This window comes from Chanodichthys erythropterus, chromosome 21 (genome assembly GCF_024489055.1).
Source record: "Chanodichthys erythropterus isolate Z2021 chromosome 21, ASM2448905v1, whole genome shotgun sequence".
NCBI classification, from domain to species: domain Eukaryota; kingdom Metazoa; phylum Chordata; class Actinopteri; order Cypriniformes; family Xenocyprididae; genus Chanodichthys; species Chanodichthys erythropterus.
The window spans coordinates 29898360-29917461 of NC_090241.1; the positions used below are offsets into that span (position 1 = coordinate 29898360).

Here is a 19102-nt window from a genome sequence, read left to right on the forward strand (position 1 = left end):
TTTAGATAAACTTGGATAAATCACAAATTACTGGTAATAATGTGAAAGGTCTGTGTATAAATGTGGCCAAGAGTGAGCAGTGTTGAGGAAAGTTACTTTTAAAAGTGATGCATTACAATATTGAGTTACTCCCTAAAAAAGGTAACTAACTGCATTACTTAGTTACTTTTTATGGGAAGTAATGCATTACATTACTTTTTCTTATCTAGACTGGGCTTGCTTGTTTTTAAAACAAAAAAGTTATATTTTTGGCAAATGTAAAGGCTCTTTCACACCAAAAGTGTAATGAATAAGCCTCAGGTGTTTAACTAAAGGCATTTTTGCTTATTAGTATGCCTGAATTGGATCGTCGAAAGTGAACAGCAAAGACATTGGTTAATAAAGTGAGATTAAATACATAAAGTATATTTGTGTAATTTAACATTTAATTATTGCAGATTTGAGTAATATTCTGGGTTTGCATTTCACTCATCCATTTTAAGGAATACTGAATCTGTTTTTGTGCAAGTGAGATGAGTAAATGCATGTTCACATTTAGTCTAGAACTACAATAACCATCATGTTTGCACAGTGCACACGACACCTCTGAACTTAAGATTTCTCTCAGGATAGGGAGATACTTGCGTTACTTATTTGAAAAATGAAACTGAAAAATATGAAAAAAGTAATCCGATTACGTAACTTATCTTACTTGTAATGTGTTACCTTCGACGCTGACCGTGAGTGTGTGAAAAGAATATGGAACTTGTATTTTGTTTATGTTTTTATGATCAAGTACAACAAGCTATCGATTTCAATATAATTGGAAGCCATGGAGAAAAAAACACCACACATTGAGTTAAATGTTCACATTTATATATTTGATTATTGCATATATATATATATATATAATATATATATATATATATATAAAGTATTTCAATGGGTATCATTCCCAATGAATTGCTGTTCAGTCCCAATCCAGTTGCATAAAAAACAAATTTCAGATGTGAACCATATCAGTGTTTGTTGAACGGCTCACCCATGACTGATTAGCCAGCCTGAAAAACAGATCACAGCTGAATTGGGCCTAGATGACCAGAAGATACCCATTTCACTTCAAACAGTGATTTACCCACACATCCATAATAATATAAACTAAGGATCATTAAAAATAATATTTTGCACATTATTTGCTGCTCAAAAAAGACCAGTCAAATCTGCAGTGTTCCAGATATTTAAGCAGCCTTTATTGGGCCATTGGCTGCTCTTTTCTTCCTCATGGTCTCAATGAACGGGTACATGCACTGGTCTGAACCCATAAAGCGGTATGTCGCCACATTGGATTCCCATGGCAACAGGCTGCAAAGACAAGATGTCATTAAAGTAAAGTGCTGATGTGTAGGGCATCAAGGTTTGCTCTTTTAAAAACAGCAAGAATATGTATGATGCCATAAATGAGGCAGAATTATTTAATGATGCAGATGTGAAAAGAAATAAGACTTCATGTTGGTCTGTACTCACGCTCTGGCCAGGAAGGGCAGGTAGGTTAGTCTGGGGATGCACACTAGTGGCTGGTCTATGAGAATGGCATTCATAGCCTGCTGTACACAGTACAAGGGCTCCAGTGGAGGCAGAATCAGTTCAACCTCTTCCCTGTAAGGGGAGAAAAACGGCAAGAGTTGAGTACTATGAAGGGCTATTTACTGTCATTTACACTTTCATTGTAAACCTTTAGTATAATGTACTTGATGTGACTTAACACAATACAATACAATGCAATGTATTTACTTAATCACTTAAAACTTATTCAGCAAAGATGCACTGAATTGATCAAAGGTGACAAGAAATCATTTATAATGTTACAAATTTCTATTTCAAATATTGTTCTTTTTAACTTTCTATTCATCATACAATCCCGAAAAAAATTAGCTGTTCATCATACAATCCCGAAAAAAATAGCTGCACTATTTTCAACCTTGATAATAAGAAATGTTTCTTGAGAACCAAATCAGCATATTCATTTCTGAAAGGATCATGTGACTTGTGAATCATCAGAGTTGGTAAGCAAGCAAGAACAACAGCGAAAAATGGCAGATGGAGCAATAATAACTGACATGATCCATGATTACATGATATTTTTAGTGATATTTGTGAATTGTCTTTCTAAATGTTTTGTTAGCATGTTGCTAATGTACTGTTAAATGTGGTTAAAGTTACCATCGTTTCTTACTGTATTCACGGAGACAAGAGAGCCGTCGCTATTTTCATTATTAAACACTTCCAGTCTGTATAATGCATAAACACAACTTCATTCTTTATAAAACTCTCCAACAGTGTGTAATGTTAGCTTTAGCCACGCAGCATAGCCTCAAACTCATTCAGAATCAAATGCAAACATCCAAATAAATACTACACTCACATGATCCGATGTATGCATGCAGCATGCATGACGAACATCTTGTAAAGATAATTTTTGAGGGTTTATTAGCTGTGTAAACTGTGTTTATGCTGTTCAAGGCAAGCGCAAGCTCCGGGGGAGGGGAGCACGAGAATTAAAGGGGCCGCAGCCTATATATCGGTGCATAGTTAATGATGCCCCAAAATAGGCAGTTAAAAAAATTAATTAAAAAAAATATATGTGGTATTTTGAGCTGAAACTTCACAGAGACATTCAGGGGACAACCTTAGACTTATATTACATCTTTTAAAAAGACGTTCTAGGGCACCTTTAAAAGTCTTATGACCCCAACCTTTCGAACAGTATACACTGACCTAATCCTGCAGCCATCAAACATGCCAGTGTCCACAACATAAGGGCACACAAGAGTGGTCTTCACTCCATCCACGTCCTCTTCCGTCAGCAGTTCGTGGGCCAGAGACTCATGAAACCCCACTGCAGCAAACTTACTGGCACAGTAATCCTAAAATTCACGCATACAGACATCAGTAGTTTAATGGCATGAAAATTAGGAATAAAAAAAAAGGTGGGATTTAAAGGTGGGTTTTGAATACTATGAAAAATTAGCCCCTTTTACTCAACTGCTGTCCATCTCACCTCTACACAGGCTGTGCTGAAGAGTCCAAGGACACTGGCTATAGTGATGATGTGGCCATGATTTTTGGCCTTCATCTGAGGGAGGAACGCCTTCACAGTCTACATGCAGAAAAACAAAACGAAGTAGTTTTATATAGATATAGCCTTAAAGGCATAGTTCACCTTAAAGTGCCCCTATGCTATTTTAAAGGTTCCTAATTTTGTTTTGGAGGTCTCCTACAATAGATTTACAAGCATCCAAGGTCAAAAAACACTTTTTTTCTAGTTTTCTCATAATAAACACATTGCAACATCACCTCTTTTCCAGTGTCTGAAACGGTTCGGTAAAGCAATAGTTCTCAAACCTGTCCTGGGGACCCCCCACCACTGCATGTTTTGTATGTCACCCTCATCAGACACACTCAATTCAACAATAGGTGCGTTCCATTCGACCGTAAGTGGACTGCGAAGTGGACTTCACACGGTATTTCGCCATCTTAAGTGAGATTCCATTCCGAAGGGAGCGAACATGTTCCGTTCGAAGGGCACTGCGAACGGCATAGGGAAGAAGGGAACATCGATACATCACTTCACAGGAAGTAGAGAGGTAAAATTACCCAACTCTCATTGCGCACCACGTCACCATTCAGAACTACGACGAAGCAGAGCCGTTGAAAGAGTTTAACGGCTCTATTTGAGTATTCATATTTTATACGAACGAAAGTATGAATGGTTATGGCGACGAGTGTTACATTTGTATATTTTATTGTATGAATAGGCATGACAAAGTAAAAGTGTTGAAAAGCAGCTAAGGCTCTATCATTTATTTTATTTTATTTTATTTAATGTTACCTCAGGAGTGTTTATGCGGCTGCGCGTGGAAAAGAAAGCGCATGAGACCATGGATTAAGAATACATACAGTTAACCAAATGAGAATTTATTTTCATATGGCATGACAGTTACAGCTTCAAATCTGTTAAGAGTCGATTTTAAATTCGAAAGTAAATTAAAATATCTATTTATTTATTTATGTCATCAATCTCCACGACACTGTCTTTGATGACGTTTGCAGGGCGTTCCAAATGAGTGATTATTGCCAGCGAAGTCCACTTCAACTGATATACCGTGCTCAGGGAGTAGGGAGCAGTGAACACTGCGTAGGGACCCTGTCGAATGGAACGCAGCTATTCAATTGCAGTCTCTACTAATAAGCTGATGACTTGAATCAGGTGTGTTAGATGAGGGAGACATGCAAAATGTGCAATGGTTCTCAAACCCCAGGATTCGGTAAAGGATTCAGTCTCTCTAAACCCCTCCTTTTCGAGAGTCAACTCTGCTCTGAGTAGTCAGATGGCCCAGTCTGTTGTTATTGGTCTACTGCTTACAGCATGTGTCGGAAATGAAACGGCCAATACCTGAATTTTAGCTCTGTATCTTCCTCAGCACTTAAAGGGTTAGTTCACCCAAAAATAAAAATTCTGGCATTAATTACTCACCCTCATGTCGTCCCATATCCGTAAGACCTTTGTTGATCTTCGGAACACAAATTAAGATATTTTTTATTAAATCCGATGGCTCAGTGAGGCCTGCATTGACAGCAATAACACTCCCTTTTTCAATGCCCAGAAAGCTACTAAAAACATATTTAAAACAGTTCATTCAAGAATACTTTTTGTGCACCAAAAATAACAAAATAGCAACTTTATTCCACAATATCCAGTGAAGGGCGATTTCAAAACACCGCTTCATGAAGCTTTGAATCTTTACGAATCATTTGTTTTGAATTAGTGGTTCAGAGCGCCAAAATCACATGATTTCAGTAAACAAGACTTTGTTACATCATAAGCGTTTTGAAACTTCAATAGTTCACGTGACTCTGGCAGTTTGATATGCGCTCCGATTCACTGATTCAAAACAAATGATTCATAAAGAATCGAAGATTCATGAAGCAGTGTTTTGAATTCGCCCATCAGTAGATATTGTGGAATAAAGGCACTATTTTGTTATTTTTGGCACACAAAAAGTATTCTCGTCATTTTATAATATTAAAGTTGAACCACTGTTGTCACATGAACTGTTTTAAATATGTCTTTAGCAGCTTTCTGGGCATTGAAAAAGGGAGTGTTATTTCTGTCTATGGAGGCCTCACTGAGCCATTGGATTTTATCAAAAATATCTTAATTTGTGTTCCGAAGTGTGGAACGACATGAGGGTGAGTAATTAATGACATTATTTTCATTTTTGGGTGAACTAACCCTTTAATACACAATGATAAGAAACAGTAATGATGGAGTTGGTTTTACCGTCTCAGTTCGAGCCAAAGTCCTCATCCTTTGGAAGTGGCTGCAAAGTAGATTTGCCTTTATAGCGCAGAAAACTGCATCTTGACAATTCAACAACATGATCCAAACTCTTCCCGGCCTCAGCTACAACTAGTGTTTGAGCGCGGGTCAAAATAGACATTGTTCACGAGCAGCCAATGAAGACCATAGGCTGGCATTAAAGGATTAGTTCACTTTTAAATAAACTTTTCCTGATAATTTACTCACCCCAATGTCATCCAAGATGTTCATGTCTTTCTTTCTTCAATCGAAAAGAAATTAAGGTTTTTGATGAAAACATTCCAGGATTATTCTCCTTATAGTGGACTTCAATGGCCTCCAGTGCAGCTTCAAAGTGCTTTAAACGATACCAGACGAGGAATAAGGGTCTTATCTAGCGAAATGATCGGTCATTTTCGAAAAAAAACAACTGTATATGCTTTATATATGCTTTATAAACACAAATGATCACCTTCCGCCAAAACCACACTTTCGTATTCTTCAAAACGCTTACGCTGTTTGTCCGACACCTTCCCTATTCTACTTACAGAACGAACGCGCCGCCAGTTCCATTTTTTTCCATAAGTAGAATAACAAAGGTGTAGGAATGATCGGTCATTTTTGAAAAAAATACAACTGTATATGCTTTATAAACACAAAATATTGCCTTAAACTTACTTCCGCTTTCTGTATTCTTCAAAACACTTACGCTGTATGTCCTACGCCTTCCCTATTCTACTTACGGAATGAACGCGGCGCCAGTTTTGTTTTTTTCCGTAAGGAAAGGCGTAGGACATACAGTTTAAAGCCCTTTCAAGCTGCACTGAAACTGTAATTTTGACCTTTAACCGTTTGGAGGCCATTGAAGTCCACTATAAGGAGAATAATCCTGGAATGTTTTCATCACAAACCTTAATTTCTTTTCGACTGAAGAAAGACATGAACATCTTGGATAACATGGGGGTGAGTAAATTATCAGGAAAAGTTTATTTAAAAGTGGACTAATCCTTTAAGCAAATTTGTCTACAAACCTACGTAGGTTTGTGCAGGGCATAAGAGACTGGAATTACTGATGACTCGTTTCAGCCAGTTCAGAATTGTTTCTTTTTTTGGAAGACAATATCTTCATTTATTTTGCAGCTTTGAAACTTTCCAGATCTACATGAAAGGTAATATCAGAAAAAGCATAATAGAGGCACTTTAAAATGAAACTTCTTTCATTCTAAACCCACATGCTGTTTGTTTTTCTGTTGAACACAAACAGAGAATTCTATAAGAATCTTCATGCGGCTCTATGAAAACACCATCAAATAAAACCGCACATTACCGGTTCGCTTCAGAAGACTTCTGAAGACATACGATAGCTTTGTGTGAAGAAGAGATTGAAATTTAAGTTGTTATTCACTGATAATCCTCCCCACAGGCAAAGATCTGAAATCTCATTTGATTTGGTTAGAAATAATATTTCTCAGCTGTTCAGTTATAACCAAAGGCATATGGAATATTTCAGAGCTTTGGCAGAGGGAGTATTTATGATGTTTTTTTTTTCTTGTGTGTGTGTCCTTTTTGGAGATTGAGAGCCATAATTATTATGAATAGCTGCATGAAGGTTCTTTAAAAAAATTAAAAAAAAGATCCCACAGAAAAATTACAACATATGTGTATGGAATAACATAAGGATCTTACAGAGACCAAACTCACTACAATTTTCAAGGCACTAACAAAAAAGTAACTCCAAGGATTTTTAGAAATGTACTATGGTAGTGCCATGGTATTCTTTATATTTAAATATGGTAATCATTAGTTGATAGATCAGATGCTGAAATAATAAATCAGATTATCCAATTGATTTCTAAAATGATAAATCAAATGCACTAACACGCGTGATAACAGGTAGATGCACTGTAAGGTGCTTTGGATAAATGTGTCTGAATACATCTAAATGCAAAAAACCATAGTATCGCCATAACTGGTTATTATGATCTCTTTTTGCATCCAGTGCACACACCAGCTCAATGCTAATGTGTAAGCTGCTAAAAGATTGCTCAACGTAAGCATTAATCCACTTCATACATGGTCACGGTTATTTGCATTAAGAGGATCAGAGTGAGACTTTTGTTGGGGAATAATATGTTTACATCAGAGAACGGCTGTAAATAAGGCTAAAGGGATAAAATCAGGTAATTTCCACATCATGCATTCTATGCATATCAAGTAGTACAAAGGCAAAGCAGCTTTACTTACTTATAATCCATTGGTCATATTTGTCAAATAACTTTGGCACGAATGTGGAATGAGTGTCAGTATGTATAAGGTGTTCACATGGCATTGTATTATAATTCTCATCATTTTCAGCTTAGAAGATTCAGCAATGATTTATTTTAAGCTATTTAAAGGATTAGTCCACTTTCAAATAAAATGTTCCTGATAATTTACTCACCCCCATGTCATCCAAGATGTTCATGTCTTTCTTCAGTTGAAAAGAAATTAAGGTTTTAGATGAAAACATTCAAGGATTATTCTCCTTATAGTGGACTTCAATGGCCTCCAAACGGTTGAAGGTCAAAATTACAGATTCAGTGCAGCTTCAAAGGACTTTAAACAATACCAGATGTGGAATAAGGGTCTTATCTAGTGAAACGATCGGTCATTTTCTAAATGCTTTATAAACACAAACTATCCCCTTGCACGTGCTCCCGCTTTCCCCGCCATTGAAGTCCACTATAAGGAGAATAATCCTGGAATGTTTTCATCACAAACCTTAAAACCATTTCTTTTCGGCCGACGAAATAAAGACATGAACATCTTGGATGACAAGGGGGTGAGTAAATTATCAGGAAAAGTAAAATTATTGAAAATTAATTATTAAAACGATTGAAAAGTACATATACTTTTTAAAAAATTAAGATAAACATCACTTTTGGATGTATATTTGACTTTCTGGTTGTCAAAATGAACCACAAAAAAATTCTACAGTGGTAAATGTTATAGTATTGGAGTAAAAATGACTGACTTTGCTCACACAGGGTAGCTATAACAACTTCCTAAAATATGCTCTGATATTTGTGTTGTGTTGATGGGTTTGGTGTTTACACCTTGTTACACTTGAATATCCTTGAATGAAATATTTTAACTCAAAAACGGAGGTGATAATAGTATAATGCGGGATTTACAACGTAAGTTGAAAAAGGTCGTAAAAGGCTGCTCGTTTAAAAAAAAAATCACACACCTTGGGACCAGGAAAAATAATTGCAAAAATGTCTAAATAATTCGTTTGAAAGGATTTGTTTTTACTCAACTTTGAGAGTACCATTTTTGATATTTTACTTCAAACTTACAATCTTACCCAGAAGAGGGCGTGGCAGTTTACTTTCAGTGTCCTCTCCACCATGGTATCGGGACAGTCCAGGAGTCTCTCACCGGCCACCACCCCGGCATTGTTCACCAAGTAGGTCACATCCCTTCCCACCTCCTTCCGTACCTGGTCGGCAGTGCGGTACACTTCTTCTCGGTTTGTCACGTCCACTGTGTACGCGTGTGCCTGGCCCCCTTGCGCCCTCACCATCTTGGCTGTCTCTTCATTAGTTTCTCTGTTGAAGTCCCACAGGACCACTTCTGCACCGTGTTTCGAGAACTCCAGGGCGAACAGGCGGCCCAGCGCTCCTCCAGAGCCGGTTATTAGCACCAACTCGCCGTCTATGGGCTTCGTACGTGGTCTCAGCACGATCCGCAGACAAGAGCGCAGGATGAAGTACACTATGTCCAGCAGCATCATTTGTAAATCCATTAGGAAGATCATGGTGCCCAGGTAGATGTGTGTGATTGTTTGAGGGAGTGAGTGAGACAGCCAAGCTTGTTTCCCTGTTTCTGGACTAGCCATGCCTTTCCCCCAGAGGCTGTTTAAATACTCCCGTACTCAGGATTAGACGAAAATACGTCTTCAAGCCACCAATTAAACTACTTTTGCTGTGAGAAAAGGCCTACTGCGAGACAGTTTGGTGCCTAAGGGGACATGGTGATGAAACTTAAAGTTTCTTCTAAGAGAAAGCAAAATCTTTAAAAAAAAATAGTTTTCCTGAGCTAACAAAAATGTTTTAAGAACATTTTGCTAACTTTTTTATGTTATTTTTTGAATATTCTGAACTAATTTTAGAAGGAATACTTTTACTGGTGTAATAATTCATCAGGCTACAGAATGTGTGTACACCACCATTGCATACAATTATATGAAATATAATGAAAATAAACTGATTCTGAATATGTTAAAGAAGAGAGGCGCTGTTCTGCTTCTAAGAATCTATAGCAATTGTCGTGCAAGTAGGCCTACAGCAATAGCTTGAATGGACTACAATGGTATACTGCAATAATACATCAAAACATATACCTTAAAACAATATGAATACCCCTTTTCACACATTTATAGTCCTAAGTAATCAAATCAAACTTGCTCTGATTTGACCTGAGATGCAAAGCATGCTGAGTAACCAGCAGTGCCACAATATTATCATTGATGATGTGTGTTCATACTGTAGCCTGTGCTGAAAAAGCCACACTAAAATATAATAAAGCATCATTGAGTTCCCTGAACCACAAAAACAATCCACTGTGGACATTTGAAAACCTATATATATATATATATATATATATATATATATATATATATATATATATATATATATATATATATATATATAAGCTTTGTGTGACTTTTAGGGACCAACTCTTATAATTTAAAGAGTGGAATCATATGGAACTATGGTGGTGTTTGTGCAGTAAGGAGATTATGTGTGCATGTAGCATTAATCTGTGTTGGTTATGCTTTTGTAAGGCAATGCAATTCTGCAAGTTTTTAACAGTGTTAGCCTTGTTTAGTTATGGACAAAGCACTGTAGTCATCCTGGATGGATCAAAGGTCTCCACCAGGCATTGCATGTTTAAATCATCTTAACCTCGCTTTTCAAACCTGCAAATGTCAAATTAGTATTTATTATAATGATATAGTTAAATCACATTAACATACTTTATACACACACACACACATATATATATATATATATATATATATATATATATATATATATATATATATATATATATATATATATATATATGTTTTTGATTTTAAAAAATCTAATAATCACATATGGTCAAATCCAGTGTTATAAGTAACGCGAATAATGTAATCAGATTACTTTTCCAAGTAACTGTAAAGTAATGTATTACTTTTAAATTTACAACAAAATATCCCAGTTACATTTTCAAATAAGTAACGCAAATGACTTTTTCTCATTTATTAACTGACAGCTCTCAAGTCCCCATGTTGAGAGAAATCGGGAGTAAATGCAGAGGTGTTGTGTGCGCTGTGTAACCTTGATGCTTATTGTAGACTAAATGTGAGCAGTCATTCACATTTAGTGTTGTGATTCAGTGTTCCTCAAAATTAATAAAAACAGTTAAATGCAAACTCATAATGTTACACAAACCTGCAATAATTAAATATGTTAAATAACACAAATATACGTTATGTATTTAATTTGACTTTAGTGTCTTTGCTGCTGGCCTTCAATGACCAAATTCAACCATACTTTTAAGTAAAAATGACTTAAGATAAACATCACATTTGTGTTTTATTTTATTTATTTTTTACAGACGACACCATTGTCAAAATGATCCCCATTCATACAAATCCGTGAAAATGACTAAAAACGCTGTATTCTGCTGGCAGGCCATTAGATGGTGATGAAACACTATAGACTGAACATGTAATGCGCATGTGCATGACGTTATCATTTTCACAGATTCGCGTTTTTGTTGTTTACACGGAGACTGTTTTCAAAAACTTGCACTTTGAAATCTGTTTTCAAAAATTTGCGTTTTCAGGCCACCATTTAGTTTTTAGTTGAAAACGGTGTTGCCCCTAAGAGTGTTTGAGCTGCGCCCTCTAATGTACAGGTGTAAATTTGCATTTGCTTCTGCCTGAGATTTATTCATTTCACTTATGGTGTGAAAGGGCCTTTACATTTGCCAGAAATAGATTATTAAAAAACGAACAAGCAAGCCCAGCTCAGATGAGAAAAAGTAACTCAACACATTACATTCCACAAAAAGTAACTAAGTAATGCAATTAGTTACTTTTTTAGGGAGTAATGCAATGTTGTAATGCATTCCTTTTAAAAGTAACTTTCCCTAAAACTGGTCAAAACTAATTTTAAGAAAACAGCATTTTTTAGTATAAGTACTGTATTGTTTTACTCTAAAAAAGCACAATTAAAGCGCAAGGACCTAGACTGTAAGTTAATTATATTGAGAAAAAAAAAAAAAAAAAAAGCCCACTGGAACTCTCTAATATATGTGTACATGCAAAAGTTTCGCAATATCAAAGCTCCATTTATTTTTTACACACACGTGAACTTGCATGTGCTCATTTACCTCACATAACTTTTAAGTCCCTCTTTCTCTCTCTTTGCATATGAGACATGGGAATGTGTATATATGAGGCCCTACATTACAGCAGTGCCTATGGTATTGTTCTTTCTGCATGAATAGCCTCTAGCTACAGGAATGAATTTAATCCTCCCTTTTCACGTGTTTCAGCATCAATGGGCAATACTGGCCAGCTAAGGAAACATTGAAGAGAGTCCTCAACCACAAAATCAAAACCACCTACTGTATATGCCAGAATTATATCAGTATTATTAGCTTAATGCAAAGTTTTGTCATTTATACAGGCCATTATTTTTGAAGTCCCCATTGATTGTAATTGCATTAAAACAAAAGATTAGTTCATTGTTCAAAATGAGAAGAAAGTCAGTCATGTGGGCTTTGAAGTGGTATGTAAATAATGACTTTTAGATTAATCAAGATTATTTAATAATTAATCCTCTAACATTGCTGCAATTTTCGAAGACATGCGTGTACTCATGAGACATTGTAATGAGTTTAACTCATCTTAAGTGCCATGAGGCAAAAAAAGAGAAAACCAAAACCTCTGAGGTATGTCATCTAAAACAGGCTCGGTGCAGCTCAGAGGTGCAGCAAGATGTAGAAGTCAATTACATGCATGAGTTCCTCAGATGAGGGGAGCGACATATTCAGGCTGCTCATTATCATGTCAGCGTGCGGCTCCAGACGCTCATGGATGCTTTTCTACCTCACTCTGCTGGTAGCACTGGTGTCCCAGAGCGAAGGAGGTTGTCAGGATACGGGACTGTGTTGCTTTGGACAAAACCAGTCATGTATTACTGAAGACTGGAGAAAAGATCGCTCCTATGGGGAATGTTACTGCGACCAGGCATGCAAGACGACATTGGACTGTTGTCACGACTATGACCTTGCTTGTCCAGGTTTCTAAAATTTCATATTTTTCAGATGCCATGTATTAAAATGATAAAAACAGATTCAGGCCATGTCTGTAATGGAGGCCAGATTTTATCCACAGCTTCTTGTACACTTTTTTACCATCAATGTTTAAGTTTTTATATGAATATAAAATATTGTGCACAATATATTTTGTATATTTATATTTATATATATACAAATTACAATATATACAAATTTTAAATAGTTTTACCGTTTACAGCACTTGTCAGTACTGTTAGTTACCTGTAGCAGCTAATGAATCAGAAGTCTCCCACATTCGCAGAAAGTAGTTTACTTTTGCATTACAAAATAAGGGATATTATTATATGTGTGGATATTGTTATATGAATAATTTATATGAATGCATAGGGGGAAGTATATGTTATGTGCTGTAACGTTTATCATTTCTTATGTTTCATTATTTTGCTTTACGTTACAAATTCTTCTGACTAAATGTTTAATTTGCAACATTTTCAAAGTTTATGGGGGCTTTGGAAACTTGTCACTGTAGTACTTTACAGATATTTCTGCTTTTTTATTATTTAAAACACTGGAGGATTGAAAAAAGCTTTCAAACATCTTTTAGTGCAGATTGTTTTGTGATCTTGTCACAATGTAATGTGATGATTCAGTTAAAAACTACACTGGAGACAGTAAACCTCATTTCACAGGCAAAGAAGCCTTAAAGGCACAGTGACAACAACAGCCTGTTTAGTTTGAAGTTTCAGAGGGAGGGTGGAAAACGGTCATCCTAGATAACAGGGAACATTCTCAGAACTTTGGCTAACGTTCGAGCAAAGCTCTTTAAAATTTATAAACGAATGCTCTTCCAGTAACATTATTTGAACATTTGTTGTAGGTTATCTGCATGGTCTTTAATATGTTCTCTAAACATTATCACAAGTGGATCTGAGTGAAGACCCCTGTAATATATTTCTGTTGCTGCTGCATATTTATCATTGCTTTTAAACTCCACTAGGGAACATTCTCAGAACATGAGAATGGCAAGGTTCTCTTGATTATGAATAAATGATCTTCCAGTACCATTAATAGAATGTTTGTTCAACGTCATCTGGTCTTTAAAAATGTTCTCAATATGTTAGCACAAAAACGTACGGAAGAGGATTAGGGCCAAGCAATAATAAAAAAATAAAACCATCTCAAGATTAAAGTTGTTAAATTTTGAGAAAAATGTTGAAATAAAATGTTGAGAATAAACTCATTAAATTATGACTTTATTCTCAACATTTTATCTCGACTTTTTTCTCAAAATTTAACGAGTTTTTTCTCATAATTTAACGAATTTGTTCTCGTAATTTAACGACTTTTTTCTCGTAATTAAATGACTTTATTCTCAACATTTTATCTTGACTTTTTTCTCGAAATTTAACAAGTTTTTTTCTCGTAATTTAACGAGTTTATTCTCAACATTTTATCTCAACTTTTTTCTAGAAATGTAACAACATTTTTCTCGTAATTTAATGAGTTTATTCTCAACATTTTAGTTAGACTTTTTTCTCGAAATTTAAAGATTTTTTTCTCGAAATTCAACAACTTTAATCTCGAGATGGTTTCAATTTTTTATTATTGCTTGGCCCTAATCCTCTTCCGTAAAAACGTTATTTATACTTCATTCATGGAACTTTTTTTTCTTAAACGTTTTAGTTGTGTGTTCATCGTTTTTTAAATGTTGCATAGAACATGAAACATTCAAAGGTAACATGTTTGCAAAATTATACAGTTGAGTGCAAATTGAATTCCCTTAAAATTCGTAGGCTATAACCAAGAAAAAAAGGGTTTTTAAAACATAAAAAAACGTTTTGAAAGTTTTCATCACTTAATGGGAACGTTAGAAAAAGAATATATTTTGGTCACATTTTAGATTAGGGTCCAATTCTCACTATTAACTAACTAACTATGACTTTTGGCTCAATAAACTCCTAACTGACCGTTCGCAAAGATCGGCTCTCACGACATGTCTTCATGTTCTCACGCAGCGAAAAATACATCGCGGAGCAAAGAGGACACTGACAATGTATCGACAGACAAGACAGAGAAGGTTACTTTTGATATGAAACAAAGTCTCAAATTTCAAATTTTGTAATATTTTAAGAAATTTAAACAATAACTACTGTTTTGTGGCTCTTTAATGTGTCGTGACCGCTGTAGCACCTCAGTTCAAGTGGCTCTTGAACCAATCAATTCCTATTCCTACTAGTGAATTTATAGCATCAAGTAAACATGAATGAACATCAGAAGGGATGTTGTTTCAACTGTGGAAACATGTCAGTACACAGCATTTTTCAAGTACAAGTCCACTGACGTTAAATATACTAACTCCCCTGACTGATTTGCAAGACATAACAGCAGATTCGGTGTTATGATTGCTTAGATCGCCTGTCAATCAAACTCCCGGCAAACGGTCAGTTACTGCTTTTCAATTGTTCGTAAGGTAATTGTTAAATTTAGGTATTGGGTAAGATTAAGGGATGCAGAATAAGGCATTAATATGTGCTTCATAAGTATTAATAAACAGCCAAAATCCTAGTGATATGCATGATAATAAGCAACTAGAGTTACTTGTTACCTGTATTAGCTGAGAACCTGCCACAGCTACCGTGTGTGTGTGTGTGTGTGTGTGTGTGTGTGTGTGTGTGTGTGTGTGTGTGTGTGTGTGTGTGTGTGTGTGTGTGTGTGTGTGTGTGTGTGTGTGTGTGTGTGTGTGTTTTAGCCGTATCCTGTGTGGTGAGCGAATGGAGTGTGTGGTCTGGCTGTCTGGAGCCGTGTAAACCCACACTTCGCACAAGGTGGAGGCAGGTGATTCAGGAAGCACGTAATGGAGGTGAACCCTGTCCCTCTTTACATCAGACCGCCGGCTGCGCAGATTACCACGATCAGCATGGTCCCTGCCTGCAATCACTGGGTATGGTAATCTATAGATCGGTGAAATATCCATTGCTCTCCTTCAACACAAATGTCAAATTTAATAATCAACAGTGGGTAATATCTTAGGTCTGAGATGGTCATGGCCCATTAGATCCATAATAGAAGCAACTGGCCATTATTTTTCCATTGAATTGTTTTTCTTGGATGGACTCCGCAGTACGCATTACATCCCATTTATCTAAGAGAATTTTTATCTTATATAATCACATTATCAGTACATAGACTGTTTCTGACTGTAATCAAATTATGAACTGTAATCATCATCGTCATATGCTCTAAGCATTGAAGCAACAATCTAAATGTCACCCTGAACAACCTTGTAGTACATGAATGTGCTTTTGAAAATGAGTTGTACCTTCTTATGAAACTGCAGGTGAATTATGGGGGCACATAAAATTTCTCTTCCATAATCTTTGACCTACTCCTTTGTCTCATTATTTTACAGTCCCAGCTCTCATAACCACGGGCGGCTATGGAAATGCACGGAAAAAGAGGGAGATTTTTGACAACAATATCACAGGGTAAGTAAGAACTGACGGTTCAACACTAAATTGCAACAAAAAGTTGCATGGTGGTATTTTTTTTTTAATGTACCTTGGTACATATCGTAGATCTCACGAACCACCACAAAAAACTACACATACCCTGGCAATACCATATTTATTTGTTTATTATGACGTACCATTGTTACACCATAGTTTTCTTTGATAAGTACTGTAACATTAAGATTAAGATTTCTTAATGTTTTGGAAAAAAATCTTCAGTAGTCACTATTCCAGTCTTCAGTGTCACATGATCCTTCAGAAATAATGCTAATACTCTGATTTATTGCATTCCTTGCTGAATGATCTTTCAAAAAGTCAAAATAAATAAAAATCTTACTGACCCCAAACTTTTGTAATTTAATGGCATATATATGCATCTGTATGTACACACCTCAGTTACTGTGTGGAGTTTGAACTCACGTCCCTGACGGCGGGTTGTCAGCGCAGCTTCAGTCCACATACTGGTTGGATGCGGTACCTGAAGGAGGGGCATCAGGTGTGTGTGGAGTGCCAGCCACCAGCACTGACCCAGGGCCAACGCTACTGCTCCGGGGATGGGGAGAATATGGGACAGGACAGGTAAGAGGAGAAAGACCTGGATAAATGTTTTGTTTGTTGTTGTTGTTTAAATTCCATTCTCAATACAACTTAAGTACAATAATATAGACACTCCACATAGTTCATAGTCAAAACAAACAATAATCATTGGAATAAATGTTTACACATTATTTCAAAAGTATAACCACGAGACTAGTGTGATAAAATTAATCTTCTCATAGAGAGAGAGAGAGAGAGAAAAAAAAAAATGGTAACACTTTAATTTAGGGTCCAATTCTCAATATTAACTATAGTTGCTTATTAGCATGCATATTACTAGGATATTGGCTGTTTATTAGTACTTATAAAGCGCATATTAATGCCTTAATCTACATAACCAATAACTAAACTTAACAACTACCTTACTAACTGTTAATAAGCAGTATTTAGGAGTTTATTGAGGCAAAAGTTGTAGTTAGTTAACTTAATAGTGAGAACTGGACCCTAAAATAAAGTGTGACCAAAACAAACAAACAAACAAACAAAAAAAACCCACAGGAATTACCATAGGCAAATCCGGTAACACTTTGGTATGGAGAACACATATTCACAATTAACTATGTCTTTTGTCTCAATAAACTCCTAATTTACTTCTTATTAATAGTCAGAAGCTAGTTTTTGTAGCGTTTAAGTTTAGGTATTAGGAAGTATTAAGGGATGTAGAATATGGCCATGCAGAAAAAGACATTAATATGGGCTTTATAAATACTAATAAACAGCCAATATGCACGCAACTAGATAAAAGTGAGAATGGTTCCCCATACTGAAGTGTTACCACAAATCCCACTACAAATGGAGGATTCAGACAACTATACAACTCACAGAACACACCAATTTAAATGAAATAATTATTAATATACACTATCGTTCAAAAGTTTGCATTCTGTAAGATTCTTTAAATGTTTTTGAAAGAAGTCTCTTATGTTCACCAAATGCTATTTGTAAAACAGTAATATTGTGAAATATTATTACGTTTTAAAATAGCTGTTTTCTATTTTAATATACTTTAAAATTTTATTTATTTCTGTGATGGAAAAGCTGCCATTACAGTCTTCAGTGTCACATGATCCTTCAGAAATCATTCTAATGTGCTACTTTATATTTTTGTGAAAACTGATACATTTTTGAGGATTTTTTTAAAGTAAAAAAGCATTTATTTGGAATAGAAATCTTTTTTAACATTATAAATGTCTTTACTGTTTACTGTCACTTTTGATCAATTTAATGCATCAATGCTGAATAAAAATAAAAAGCTGTACATTTATTTTTTCAGCTGTAAAGATCTAACTGTAAATTATCCATAACAAACAAACAAAAAAAATCTAAAACTCATTTCAGACGGTTTTGAGACCATATCTTGACCACTAGAGGGAACCATGAGACATCTTTAAATATTTAAGTGCTTGTGTATAAAACATCTTGTACTGGTTTAAAGGGTTAGTTCACCCAAAAATGAAAATTCTGTCATTTATTACTCACCCTCATGCCGTTTCACACCCGTAAGACCTTCGTTAATCTTCGGAACACAAATTAAGATATTTTAGTTGAAATTCAATGGCTCCATGAGGCCTCCATAGGGAGCAATGACATTTCCTCTCTCAAGATCCATAAAGGTACTAAAAACATATTTAAATCGGTTCATGTGAGTACAGTGGTTCAATATTAATATTATAAAGCGACGAGAATATTTTTGGAGTACCAAAAAAAAACTAAATAACAACTTATTTATTGATGGCCGATTTCAAAACAATGCTTCGGGAAGCATTGGAGAACAGATGAATCAGTGTATCGAATCTGCAGTTCGCAGCACCAAAGTCACGTGATTTCAGCCGTTGGCAGTTTGCCGCGCGATCTGAATCATGATTCGATACACTGATTCATTTGTGCTCCAAATCTTCCTGAAGCAGTGTTTTGAAATCGGCCATCATTAAATAAGTGTCTCTTTTTTTTTTTTTTGGTGCACCAAAACTATTCTTGTCACTTTATAATATTAATATTGAACCACTGTACTCACATGAACTGATTTAAATATGTTTTTAGTACATTAATGGATCTTGAGAGAGGAAATGTCATTGCTCTCTATGCAGGCCTTACAGAGCCATCGGATTTCAACTAAAATATCTTAATTTGTGTTCCGAAGATTAACGAAGGTCTTACGGCTGTGAAACAGCATGAGGGTAAGTAATAAATGACAGAATTTTCATTTTTGGGTGAACTAATTTGGAGCACTCTAGAGCCTTGTTATGTTTTTTTTAATAAAAAGAGAGCAATTGCCCGTTTAATCTAGTCTAAATTTAAAACTAATGACTCTGGGGTT

At 35.6% G+C, this 19102-nt stretch overlaps 2 protein-coding genes across 2 annotated transcripts in view; one reads left to right on the forward strand and one right to left on the reverse strand.

The window, feature by feature from the left end:
- stau1 (staufen double-stranded RNA binding protein 1) overlaps nt 1-15515 on the forward strand; it is a 30738-nt gene extending 15223 nt beyond the window's left edge. The window contains exon 13 of the mRNA XM_067373191.1: nt 15429-15515. Within this exon, the coding sequence (XP_067229292.1) occupies nt 15429-15486 (58 nt within the window). The 3' untranslated portion in view covers nt 15487-15515. The remainder of the gene's footprint in view (nt 1-15428) is intronic.
- rdh20 (retinol dehydrogenase 20) lies at nt 1218-9137 on the reverse strand. Its single transcript, XM_067374220.1, has 5 exons — nt 8685-9137; nt 3038-3136; nt 2755-2903; nt 1504-1635; nt 1218-1341 (listed from the first exon to the last, which is right to left on the reverse strand). Exons 1-5 carry the CDS (start codon nt 9135-9137, stop codon nt 1218-1220), a joined length of 957 nt encoding a protein of 318 aa, XP_067230321.1.
- Nucleotides 15516-19102: the final 3587 nt, after the last annotated feature.

Excerpts from the sequence above, each read along its gene's own strand:
- rdh20 (XM_067374220.1), bottom strand. The coding sequence starts at position 9,137 with ATGATCTTCCTAATGGATTTACAAATGATGCTGCTGGACATAGTGTAC. Across the intron at positions 2,904-3,037 it reads TCAGCACAGCCTGTGTAGAG|GATTACTGTGCCAGTAAGTT; the intron begins GTGAGATGGACA and ends CGTGAATTTTAG. Across the intron at positions 1,636-2,754 it reads TTTGATGGCTGCAGGATTAG|GGAAGAGGTTGAACTGATTC; the intron begins GTCAGTGTATAC and ends CTCCCCTTACAG.